This window comes from Pollicipes pollicipes, unplaced genomic scaffold (assembly GCF_011947565.3).
Source record: "Pollicipes pollicipes isolate AB1234 unplaced genomic scaffold, Ppol_2.1 Scaffold_3087;HRSCAF=3621_pilon_pilon_pilon, whole genome shotgun sequence".
Lineage (NCBI taxonomy): Eukaryota > Metazoa > Arthropoda > Thecostraca > Pollicipedomorpha > Pollicipedidae > Pollicipes > Pollicipes pollicipes.
Genome location: NW_023596225.1, coordinates 39,234,769 through 39,247,318, shown reverse-complemented (window position 1 = coordinate 39,247,318; position 12,550 = coordinate 39,234,769). Strand labels below are relative to the sequence as shown.

Genomic DNA, 12,550 nt, shown 5'->3' with positions numbered 1-12,550 from the left:
TTTTGTGCAGCATTCTAATCCACTGGCATTGGTGGTGAGCTTTTAGTACGGGGTCGGCCTCTCTCTCTCTCTCCTCTCTCGCTTCTCGCTCTCTCGCTTCGCTCTCGCTCTCGCTCTCGCTCTCTCTCTCTCGCTCTCGCTCTCTCTCGCTCTCGCTCTCGCTCTCGCTCTCCTCGCTCTCGCTCTCGTCTCGCTCTCTCGCTCTCGCTCTCGCTCTCGCTCTCGCTCTCTCTCGCTCTCGCTCTCGCTCTCGCTCTCGCTCTTCTCTCTCTCTCCTCTCTCTCCTCTCTTCTCTCTCTCTCTCCTCTCTCTCTCTCTCTCTCTCTCTTCTCCTCTCTCTCTTCTCTCTCTCTCTCTCTCCTCTCTCTCTCTGGTCCTCTCTCTCTCTCCCTATCTCTCCTCTCTCTCTCTCTCTCTCTCTCTTCTCTCTCTCTCTCTCTTCCTCTCTCTCTTCTCTCTCCTCTCTCTCTCTCTTCTCTCTCTCTCTCTCTCTCTCTCTCTCTTCTCTCTCTCTCTCTCCTCTCTCTCTCTCTCTCTCCTCTCTCTCTTCTCTTTCTCCTCTCTCTCTCTCTCTCTCCTCTCTCTTCTCTCTCCTTCTCTCTCTCTCCTCTTCTCTCTCTCTCTCTCTCTCTATCTCTCTCTCTCTCTCTCTCTCTCTCTCTCTCTTCTCTCTCTCTCTTCCCCGCTCCCCTTTATCTCCGTCTCCGTCTTCGTGTCTGTCTCTGTCTATGTCTATGTCTCTGTCTTTGTTTCTGTCAACTAACATGGTCTTTACTTGCTGACTATCTGTCCGCCGTAACCTTGTGGACAAAATATCCCTACAGTGGAAGGATCATTATGAGGTACTCGCCTTCCATAGAGCCCATCTTAAAACAAAAACAAAAAATATGGAAATTCATCAAGATAATTACGAACCAATCGGCAAAACTGATCAGGAAAGTCTCAAAACTCGACCCATTGAACTTAACAGGTGTTTTTCGACACCTCTCAAAGAGCCCCTTCTCTTCCGGCCGACCTTCATGGCGGGCCCAACCGCCCGCCGGCGCGTCTCAGCTGACGCGTCGGTCGGGACGACGCGCGCCATGCCGAGTCCGAGGCCTCGACTTCCATCACTTCGGTGTGACTGCTGGACCGAAACGAGCCGAGGTCGCGGCGGTCGGAAAACGGCCGGTAATGGGCTGTCTCGGACACAGCGCCGTAGCCACGGATGGTCGTCTGATGGACGTGGACGCCACACGCGCGCACGTCGCGCGCCGTCGGTCCCCCTTCCGTCGACGGCGCCGGCTGTGGGTCGCGTCCTTCAGAGACTTGCATTGTAGCTCCCCGGACACACGTTATTTGTGATGACCCGACGCCTCGAGGTGGTGAACCGATGTCAGCTTCTCAGGCCATGTGACCCCAGTGCTCGGAGCGAGCGGGTGGATCGAGGTTAGGCTCTCAGTTTACGCAACACCAGCACTCTGATCGACCTGTTCAGTTCACAATAGTAATGGCAGTGCTTTGTTGTGTCCCGGAATTGACCCAAGGGCATACGGCGTGATTGATCTCGCCGGTTCAGAGCGTGTCGCGCCGCTCATGTCCGGACGGCAAATGACAAGCTGCTTGTATTTCCGAAAATACAGATCATAGGGCCAGTGCGGCTCGAGGTAGACTTGAGGGTGTTAACGAGACCCTTTTACCTAGCTGCCCAAGCGAACGCAGCCCAATTCATACCGTCGCAATTTAGAAGCATCAAGTGATTAATGTACAGTACTAAAAGACAAATCCAGGTGCTACAAAGCCACATTTGGTTAATGGTCTCTCTATTCGAGAGTTTGTTCGGGAGCCCTCGCACCCCCGCCGCCCACCACCTGCCGAGTCCGCCGCGCCGCCAGCTCCCGCCGGCTCAGGGCTGCGCTTTTTGTGTCGCGGCGCCGCCGATCGGCCCCCGGGCACGCGGCGCGTCCCGAGGCACGGGGGCGGGGCGGGTGTGGCGCGCCGCCGAGGCCACTCCCCCACTGCCGTAACTCAGCGTTCTGGCGGCCGGCCCGGTCCGGCTCGGCTCAGCTGACCAGTGGACCGGACCGGATCACCTGGCCGGCCTGGACGGTGCGGCCCGATGTGCGATGTGGCCGACGCTGCCGTCCGGCGACGGGAGGAAGTCTCGCGCTCACTGGTCTGCCCGTCACGGCGTGGCTGCCGCTGACGCGGCTAACGAGGCGTCCAGCGCAGCTATGCCGTCCGACGCAGTTTAAAGCAGACAGGCTGACAGAAGCAGGCTGTGACTACTTCGGCCAAGAACAAAAACACCGACGTTGGAACGAAACGCCTGCAATGTTGTGCACCCTCAATGGTATATGTTAACATCTCGTCGATAAGACGCTGCAGAGTAATAAAAAAAACACTGGGATAGACCGTGGCGCAATTGCCGCTCTGGTCCGACGTTTTCTTTTCTGTTAGTAGCGCATGTTGGGTCCACTGTCAAACGTTTGTTTTGTTTGTTTTGTTCCGAATGAAATGCCGGACACATGCAGGATACCCCCTTCCCCAAGGTGTTGAGCCTTATTTTTAGTGATTTGTGTAGTATCTTCAGTACATTCCCAAACAAGTCAGTGCGGGTTAAGTGGTTGATCACTGATCAATGGTCACATTGATCTGATCATTTTTGATATCGCGGTGTCAGTGGTTGAGGTATGACTCTCGGTCGGGCAAATGCTCGAAATGCTGGTTCTTGTGCGTCAGTTTGTTTTGGCATGCGCCTGACTTTAAGAGCGCACCTGAAAAAAGGCATCTACCGGAAGGGAGTCACCGGAAACATCGTAATCATCCGCGTCCAGATAACATGTCGTCCCGATAGTTTGAAACATGGCATTTTCCATAGATATTCCGCTCCCGATCTTTCTTTTTGCTGACGGTATTACTCTGGGTGACTGATAATAAGCTCAGACACTTGCTTCGTCCTCGCATGCATCATGCCAGCTTCCACATTCTGTACACAGCGTATCACTGTGCGCCCTCAGGCTGCCGCGGAAACGGTCTTCTCTTTGTCGGTGCATGTTGTGGACGTCGTGTCTTTAGCATCCGAAAATTTGGTGGGCACCTTTTGGAAAGACCACACTGGAGCCCTTTCTGGAGAGACCTGACCACATGGAAAACGGCAGTGACAGCGCAGAACAGTATTTTTTTGTCATTGGGGAGTACGGCTAGTTTCTCTAGAAGTTGTTTTTCCTTCCATGAGCGGCCCACGCTTTGCTTAGCGCCTGGTTTTGCTCCGGATGGAAGGTAAGAAATTGGGCCTGTTTGAGGCTGAGGACCCGCAGAGTAGCGCCACGCGTTTCCTGCGTGATAGGCTTCCTGTGTTATGGGCTCGAGAGTCAACCCACCCAGCGTTGTCGTTCCTCCGCCGCCCAAAGCCTTACGAAGTCCGTCTGCCTGAAGGTGAGGCTGACGGCGGCCGCCGATCGGTCGCGCTGACGCGTCGGCGTCCATTGCAGGCGCGGACGGCGGCGTGGAGGGCCGTGGCTGACGCGCCGGCGTCCGTTGTAGACTCGGATGGCGACGTGGAGGGCCGTGGCTGACGCGCTGGCGTCCGTTGCAGGCGCGGACGGCGACGTGGAGTGCCGTGGCTGACGCGCCGGGGTCCGTTGCAGACTCGGATGGCGACGTGGAGGGCCGCGGCAAGGTGCAGCTTGGCCAGACGGACAACCAGACCATGGAGATCTGCCAGATGCTGCTGTCGCTGGTGCACGCCTGGGGTGTCGACGCCGAGATCGACCGGCTGTGCGAGACCAAGCTGGGCATGTTGCGGCCCAAGCACCCCGTCTGCTACGGCCTCATCAGCAAGCACGGTGAGCGAGCGGCCGGCGGCGCCGCCTCGAGGGCCGCGCCAGGCTGCGCCGGTCGCGCTTCCCGCCCGCCGGAGACGGGCTCTGCTGAATCTCGGAAGCTGCCTCGAGGTTGTAGCGTTTTGTGGCTTGGGTTAAAGCGTTTCAATCCCGTTACACGTGAATCCGGCTCAGATTCAATTGGTTTACTTACGTGGCAAGTTTGTTTGATTATGAAATCGGACTGAACCCAACAGGACACTGTATTCTTACTGATCGCTCAAAGCCTGGAAGAATACGTAACGGACATTCATTGCACAAACCCGAAACTTGGGCTTTGACTCAGGCTCAAAATGGCCTGATTAATGTAAGACCGTGCTCTTCTCGCCCACCACGTGATTGCTGACGATCGTCATCAGAAGTGATCCCTATCCCTTGATATTTCGTATGAGACTAACGACTCCGCTTTGAAAAATTTCTGGAGATAATCTGACAGACGCAGCCTCGGACTCATTTACCGCAGACCTGGCGAAATGGGGGCAGCCTGCGTACTATCCTACCTGCTCAGCGTCGTTTATCATCCACGTCACCAGCCATACGTCTACTTATGATCTGATTAGGGCTTACTGGTCATTGTATTTGTGCGCCTTGCAGTAAGAAAGTTTTCTTTTCCGCTGCAGTTTGCACCGTAATCCGTAATACATGATCAGTAAAAAATACATGTGACACGTATTGTATGTGCTTAGAAAAGGATGCAAACACCGGTCGTCGTCGATTCGCGCTTGGGCTGGGAAAAATGTTCGTTAATCTGTTCCAGTTTTGTGACGCAGTTTTGTCGGCTGCCTGTCAAAAGCGATTCCATCGTCGAATAATTCCCTACATTTCCTAAGTTTCGTAAGCAGTGCCAGCCCATGGTGGACTTTTGATGTTGGGCGGCTTCTTCATTTGAAGTAAGCTGGCCATTACCGGAAGCATCAAAATAGTTTGCTGGATGCGCACACGTTATTTTTAGCGTTTTTCCTTTGGTGCGGTTTGAAAACAATGAAAGTAGTTTTGAATTCAATGGACCCACATCGGCGCGCGCGTTATTTGTAGCGCTTTTCCTTTGTTGCGGTTTCGATACAATGAAAGCAGCTTTGAATTCGATAGGCCCTGCATCGAGCTCAATCAGTTGAAACGTTGTATGTCATAAGACCGGATTTGGCACTGCTTCAGTTAAACATGTCAACAAAGCTTTACTTCTAAACTAGACCTGTTGGATATGCAAATTTTTAACAATCACGCGCGTTAAGTACGAAGAGGACGCAAGCTGACGTCCTTTGCTTGCAGTAGCTGTTCCGTAACCACGGAAAGTATGTGATCTCATCTAGCATGGCCTGTGTAGATGCGCGTGGGTTAAAATATTCCATTTAAACAGGCTTTACATTCGCAAATGGGTCTTGTGCCATACGCACTCGCACAGTGACGTGCCATTTTACACACCGAAGCGCGTAAGGACGGTCGGGTTTTGATGCATGTATTTTAGGGTTCAGAATTTGATGACAACGTTTCACTGAAAGGATGGTTCGTTTGCATGCAATAATGATGAACAATTACATTGGGGGCGGAAATCCGCCATCCACTCTCTCCCCGACGTCCTCTGTCCTCCCTTGTGGCATGCTTGGTCCTAAGAAGGGGCAAAATTTAGTCTGGCATCCTTGAGCAGTCGCGCATTGCTTACATTATGTGATGTATATATATATATATATATATATATATATATATATATATATATGTGTGTATATATATATGTATGTATATATACATATATATATATATATATTTGTATGTATGTATGTATGTATAATTGTGTTTATTTTGACGTAAAATTTGGATGAGTGCGAGTGTCGGAACGCGCCCTGACCGCCGCGCCGCCGTGCGTGCAGGGTTTGTGTCGCTGCTGCTGCCGACGTTCCTCGGCGGTCCCGGCTCGGCGGCGATGGCGGCGCCGCTGGCCGAGCGTACCGTCACCTTCACGCGCCGCACGCACTGGGAGCTGAGCAGCGCGCTCACCACCACCCACCTGCTGTCCGTCATCGCGCTGGCCGACACGCTCATGTCGATGAACAACACCAGCTTCGTGCCCGAGCCGGAGCGGCGCAAGCGGCTGCAAAAGTGAGCTGGCGGGCTTGGCGTGTGGGGCGGGCGTGGCTCGTCGCTGGCGGCTGCTGCGGTCGGTTGGGAGGCGCTGCTGATGAGTCCGGCATGGTAGCTTTAGGCTGTCTGGAAGTTAATGGGTGTTGTGTCGTCCCAACTGCGATTGAAACGTGCCCGTGAGGTCGCAAAGACTCTCAGTCTTTGTGTGCTTGACTCGGTGACATCGGAATGGATCACGACTCTGACTCGCAACCTGTGCGGCTAGTTCCGACTGTGACTACGGCCATTGCGGCGCAATTTATGTGTCGAACTCTATTTCGACGGGAAAGATGAGTATTGCGGAATCGGTTCTATTGGAGTTGGGGGATTGACGCCATTTGAGGCTCTCGTGAGTAGCAATTGACACCTTTGACACGACTGACAATAGTATGACACCGTCTTATTGGTGGAATTTTTTACCGCATTACAGAACTTGGAAGGCTGTGCCGCGTGCTGTTGCAGTTCACAGTCATTTTGGTGTTATGCAAGTAACTGTACCTCATCGTGGCGTTGCATGACTTGTCTGCTTCTTCTTGTTGATGGTGTGCTGGAGCCCAGCAAAGAGATCCGCTCTAGGGATTTAATGAGGCATCTCAAGTCCAAAGATGTTAAGCCAGTTGGGCCGGGGTGACTAACCTCTGGCTGAGAGCCAGGCCTAAACCCCACAGTATTTGACCCGGGGTCGCGGGACTGACGCTCTCCCGACTTAAGTACTCCATCCAGACACCGCCTGGCGTGGTTTTTCATACTTATCGCGCTTTATTGATGCTGGACTCCAAGGCAACCCGGTACTGATCTCAGTTCGGTGTTGTGTTGTGGTCTGCACATTTTGTGTTTTGCTACTGCGTGTTCCGTTTGAGCCGGCGCCAACGGACTGCTGTTTGCTCCCTGCCTGGCTGGTGGCTGACGGAATGGCCGGTGTCGTGTGTCCCCCGCCCCCAGGCAGCTGACGAGATCGAGTGACCGGTGTCGTGTGTCCCCGCCCTGTAGCCAGCTGACGAAGATGACTGACCAGTGTCGTGTGTCCCCGCCCCCAGGCAGTTGACGAGATCGAGTGACCGGTGTCGTGTGTCCCCGCGCCCAGGCAACTGACGAGATCGAGTGACCGGTGTCGTGTGTCCCCCGCCCCCAGGCAACTGACGAAATGAGTGACAAATGTCGTGTGTCCCCGCGCCCAGGCAGCTTGACGAGATCGAGTGACCGGTGTCGTGTGTCCCCGCCCCCAGGCAGCTGACGAGATCGAGTGACCAGTGTCGTGTGTCCCCCGCCCCCAGGCAGTTGACGAGATCGAGTGACCGGTGTCGTGTGTCCCCGCCCCCAGGCAACTGACGAAAATGAGTGACAAATGTCGTGTGTCCCCGCCCCCAGGCAGCTGACGAAGACGAATGATAAGTGTCGTGTCCCCGCGCCCAGGCAGCTGACGAGATCGCGTGACTGATGTCGTGTCCCCGCCTCCAGGCAACTGACGAGATCGCATAGTCAGACGAACCAGACGCTCGGAAAGTCACAGGACGGCCTGCTGGAGCTGCAGGCCAACTTCTGGGCGCAAGTCCGAGAGGTCAGCCGTCCTGGCCTTAACCAGTCGTCCATGCTCGCGTCAATTAGGACATGTCCAAACAAGCTTGCCAAACTCGTAACGGCGTTTGTGTTAGTTGTCTTACTCGTGTGCGCCATGTTGATGGGGCATCGGCGCAGGTTGACGAGGGAGTCCTGCTGGTTCTGGCCTGCAGGGCTGGAGCAAGATCGCGACACTACACTGCGTCCAGTTCCCTGAGCGCATGGAGTCTTCAGGTGTAGCGCTCAAGAAGCCGCTCGTGGAAATTTTGGCCAGGAGGTGGCAGGACCGATGCATTGAGGTAATGAACAAATTTGTGTGACTTGTTTTGGGAGGCTACGAAGTAGGTGAAAAAGATGGTTGTAAGAAGAAGCAAACAAATGAAAACACTGAAACTTCGAGATGTTATATGGAAGCTTGACAGCATTTTGTTCCTTTCTTTGATTTACTTACTCATCAAGCATATATTTGTATAGAGCATATCTTGAACTGGCTAGTCCTACATGACTGTGGTGAGGATATATTTGTTTAACTATCTCATGCCAGTCAGCACTAGCGTTGCTAAGCACTTCTATGTCTATTTATCGCAGACCAGCTGATGAATATTTTCCACATGTCATCCGGCACAGAACGCATGGAACTAACTAATAAGCTGTCTGTATGTGAGCATGTAAGGCATGCGAAAACACAACGTTCCTAGAAGAAACGTGACAGGAGCACAAAGGACACCAATCGCGCTGTTGGTAGTTTTGAACACAAGTAAAATCAGATGTTGTTATCCGGTGTCATTCTTTAATCTTAGGCCTGCTTTTATTTTCCTCCCTTACGTGATAGCTATCCACATTTTAAGTGCGTGTGTGTGTACGTGCGCGCGGGCGTGTGTGTGTACGTGTGTGCGCGTGTGCGCGTGTGTGCGTGTGCGTATAAGTGTGTGTGTGTGTGCGTGTGTGTGTGATGTGTGTGTGTGTGTGTGTGTGTGTGTGTGTGTGTGTGTGTGTGTGTGTGTGTGTGTGGTGTGTGTGTGTGTGTGTGTGTGTGTGTGTGTGTGTGGTGTGTGCGTGTGTGTGTTTTTGTGTGTGCGCGCGTGCGCGTGGTCATTTTCTCCACCCAATATGTATCTATGGTGTTTAGAGTCCTTCATCTCGTAACGCGACTTATCCTGGTGTCCTTCGCCGAAATCGCTCGCATGGCCATCATCTGCGAGAGCTCTGGGGTATTGCTCGTGGTGCTATACCCTGGGGGTTGTAAAGACGTTGAATCAGGGAAGACGAAGTAGTAGCGAGAGGAGTGATGGACTAACCCATCTTGATTACTGCGATTGTTTGCCTTGCCCGGCACTAAATTAGTTCAGTTATGCAGCTTGAAAGGGCCCTGGCGTATGTCTGTTGATGACAGCAAACTATCAACCAATGTAAAAGACCTGCTTCGCGCGCGGTTTGAAACTGGGACCATTATCCATGACGATGCGTTATGTTTCGCATCTCTTGAGTCGGTGATCAGATACGTGTCCATGAAGTGCTGTACGGCAGATGACGGTCGCCCGAGCTCTGCGCAGGACGGCGAACGGCCGCGCTGCGAAGCGTAGCAAACTTTCCGAGCGTCGCGAGCCGTGGGGCGCCGCACGGCGGCGGCGTGCCGCGTGTCGTCGGCGGCTGACCGCCCGCGCTCGTGTGTCGCTTAGATCCGGCAGGCGGCGCAGGCCCTGCTCCTGGCGGAGCTGCACCGCCTCTCGCCGCGCAACCTGAAGGCGCTGGTCGACTGGTGGGCGCCGCTGCTGCCCTCGTACGCCGACCAGCCGTCGGTGGTGCCGCCGCAGCACGCGCCTGACGAGCACGAGCCCGCCGACGGCGAGCCCGACGACTACGTCGAGGACCAGATGGAGGGTGAGGCTCGGCTCTGCCCCGTCAGGAGACCAGCGGGACGTCTCTGTCCCGGCAGGGGAGCATATGGACGATTTTAGCCTCCCTGCTGGGCTTATTGGCGCCCGCTGAGGGGCTTGGGGCTTCCGTAGGCCTGAAGACCTGGCGCGCCACTCATACACTTCGGCTTGGGGTACTCCTCTGTATGTGTTTGCAGGCGTCTCCTTACTAAGGCTTGGAAGCACTTGTGGTATTGGGGGTTCCGTCTGCCTATAGGCTTGCCTGCTCATGTACCTCGGACTGGGGTGTCCCTCGGCGAGGACACGAAGACGCCTCTCTTGTAGTCTGGGGCGTCCCTTTGCCTGACCTGTGTTCACTCAGAGCTGTGCTTTACGTCAGGGAGCGCCACCAGGCATGGGCGTGGGACGCTTGTAACGGGGTTCGGGTCGCCTCTCCGCCTGGGCTTAGCGTTCGTCGTTCGCCTGGGATTAATGGGCCACTCTAGTGAGGTTTTGTGACGCACATATCTTGGTTCTGTGTCACAGCTGCGCTCTTAATCAGACGACATGACGCCACAGGTGCCAATGGTGGGCGGGCTGGGCTCTGGGGCTCCTGGCGTGCGCCTCCCTGCCATGTCAACGGCAGCAAGGCCCTTATAGATAGCCGCATTGTTTGCTGATACGTAGCAATCGATCCTCTCGTGTTGGGGAAGAATGATCGAACTGTGTCTGACCGTACCTGGTCATTGCAGACATTTATGAGTCTATGAAGTAATCAGCGGTCGCTGCACGTCCGCATGCCTTTGATGATATCCTTCCAGCACGCACATACGTACACAATTGCTGCGGCTCCGGGCGCTGTAGAGCGTGACGCCGTGGTCGGGTGCTGACGTGTCGTGTGAAACGTGACGTGACGGCTGTGTCGTGCGCCGTGTCTGGCCGCTGAGCCCGCTCTGTCGGCCGGCAGAGGAGGCGGCGCGGCGGGCGGCGGCCAACGCGGCCGAGGCGCGCCGCAAGCAGGCCACGGCCATCATCCTTCTGGGCGTGATCGGCGCCGAGTTCGGCCAGGAGGTGTCCGGCGGCCGGGCGCACGGCGTCGAGGGCTTCGGCCTGGGTCCGCTGGCGCTGCACACCAGTACGTCCGCTGGCGCCGCCGCCGCCGCCACTGTCGACGTGTGGCGCGGCCGCGGTCCAGCAGCGGCCCGCGCCGGGGCGGTGCGCTGGGCGGCCTGGGGACGACTGGGGCGCGATCTGTGAGATGTCGCTTGTGTGGCCCAGCTTCAGCTGGTCCGGAGTCTGTCTGGGCTTATGCCTGTGTGCCTGCGTGACCTGTTTTGACTGGCTGGGTGGTCGTTGCGCTGCGCCGGAGCGGGTACGCGCCGCCGCCCGCCGCGTCTGACGGCGTCGCCCGCCCGTGCGCTCAGGCCAGGCGCTGGCGCACCTGCTGCTGGCGCCGCCCACTCCCAAGCTGCCGGCGCACACGCCCGCTGCGCCGGGCCGCCATCGACCTGATCGGGCCGCGGCTTTCAGCCAGTGGGAGCCGCACATCGACGCCTTCGCGGTGCTGCTGGGCCATGCTGGAGCTCTGCTGCGAGGCTGACAGCATGGCGCCGAGGTGAGCGGGGGGGGCGAGGCAGGCGGGCGTCCCAAGAGACGACCGAGAGCAGGGCTCCCAGGTGGCGGGGCAGGGTGAGGCGCGCGGCGTCCCGGTGAGCGGCCCCGAGGGACGGCCGAGAGCAGCGCCCCAGGTGCGCGGACAGGGTGAGTAGCGGGGCGTCCGGTGAGCGGCGCCCCGAGTGGCGGCCGAGAGCAGCGGCTCCCAGGTGAGGGACAGGGTGAGGCAGCGGCGTCCCGGTGAGCGGCGCCCGGGGACGGCCGAGAGCAGGCTCCCGGTAGGGGAGCCGCCGCTGCGTTAGAATGGGTCACTGGCTGTTGTCGTGAAGTCGCTAAGATAATCGCACGTCGTCACTGTCATGGACCTCGTAAGCGTAAGGTTATGACCATCTTTGATTAAGGTAAGGGTCGGTGTTGCGTCTCCGGTGTTGAAAGAGCTGTCCTTGGGAGCGGTGTCACGGGGCACAGGCGTGAGCGCTCGTCCCGCCGTGGACGGCGGGCTGTGCCCCGGTGTCGCGACGACCCAGCAGCCGGCTCGGTGTCGGCGTGCCGTGTGCCGACGCCGGCGCCGGCTGACCGCGCTCCGCTCCCGCCGACAGCATGAGCTACGGCCTGCCGCTGGCGGCGGCGGCCGACACGGCGCGGACGGCGCGCCACGCTGTCGCCCTCATCGCCACCGCCCGGCCGCAGGTGTTCGTCACCACCATGGCGCGAGAGGTGAGGCCGCCGGCGCGGCGGTGCTCGCGGCGCCGGCTCGATGGTCCGGTAGGCCGCGCGTCTTCAGCTGCGCGGACGCTGCGCTGGCGCGGCGTTGTTCTTGTATATGTGGCATCGCTACGAGATCTGCGCACCACAGTAGCTTCAGATGGGTTGTGAATCGCAGGGTTTACAAACATGTGTGGTGCAGCCGTCGCCTATGGCAACCCTCGCGGAAGCCCGACACTTGCGGACGAACATGATCTGCGATTGAAAACTACGACTCTACCGTGATCCACCGATGCTGGTTGTGGTGGCCTGCCGATGCGTTACGCTATGGCTCAGTGGCAATGTTGAACAGGACATTCGAACAAATCGCGAAAAGCAACGTCGACCGAAGTTTACGTCTGCGTGCGGCGGCGCCCCTTGAACGGGAGAGACTCGGGTAGCTGGTAATAAGCTTGACTGTAGCACCACCCACCGCTGTCACCGTGGCTGACCCGGCAGCGGCGCGTGTGACGCTGTAACGTGTCCTGCTCCTTTGCCAGGTGGCACGCTACAACAGTCTGCAGCAGAACGCGCAGTCTCTGAACGTGGTGGTGCACCACTCGGTGCTGATGCGCGCCAAGCCGGAGATCCTGCGGGTCGTCCAGCTGCTCATCGAGAAGAACCACATGGAGCTGGTCCGGTTCCTGATCGAGGTGCGCGCGTGGAGCGCCGGTCCGCGCGGCTGAGTGCGGCCGCTGGCAGCAACGGGCTGATTATGCAGACGCTTTTCAGATGGCTCTGACCACTCTCTGGTTCAGTTTAATGTCGTGTGAAGTATTCGTCTGTGCTGGGCGTTTGTTT

At 57.0% G+C, this 12,550-nt stretch overlaps 1 protein-coding gene across 1 annotated transcript in view; it reads left to right on the top strand.

The window, feature by feature from the left end:
- The window catches only part of LOC119090129 (WD repeat-containing protein 7-like), a 68,759-nt gene extending 56,324 nt beyond the window's left edge, over positions 1–12,435 (top strand). Inside the window, 9 exon segments of the mRNA XM_037212924.1 lie at positions 3,630–3,827; positions 5,729–5,957; positions 7,437–7,536; positions 7,709–7,834; positions 9,215–9,416; positions 10,359–10,526; positions 10,922–11,006; positions 11,605–11,722; positions 12,250–12,435. Of these exon segments, the coding sequence (XP_037068819.1) occupies positions 3,630–3,827; positions 5,729–5,957; positions 7,437–7,536; positions 7,709–7,834; positions 9,215–9,416; positions 10,359–10,526; positions 10,922–11,006; positions 11,605–11,722; positions 12,250–12,435 (1,412 nt within the window).
- Positions 12,436–12,550: the final 115 nt, after the last annotated feature.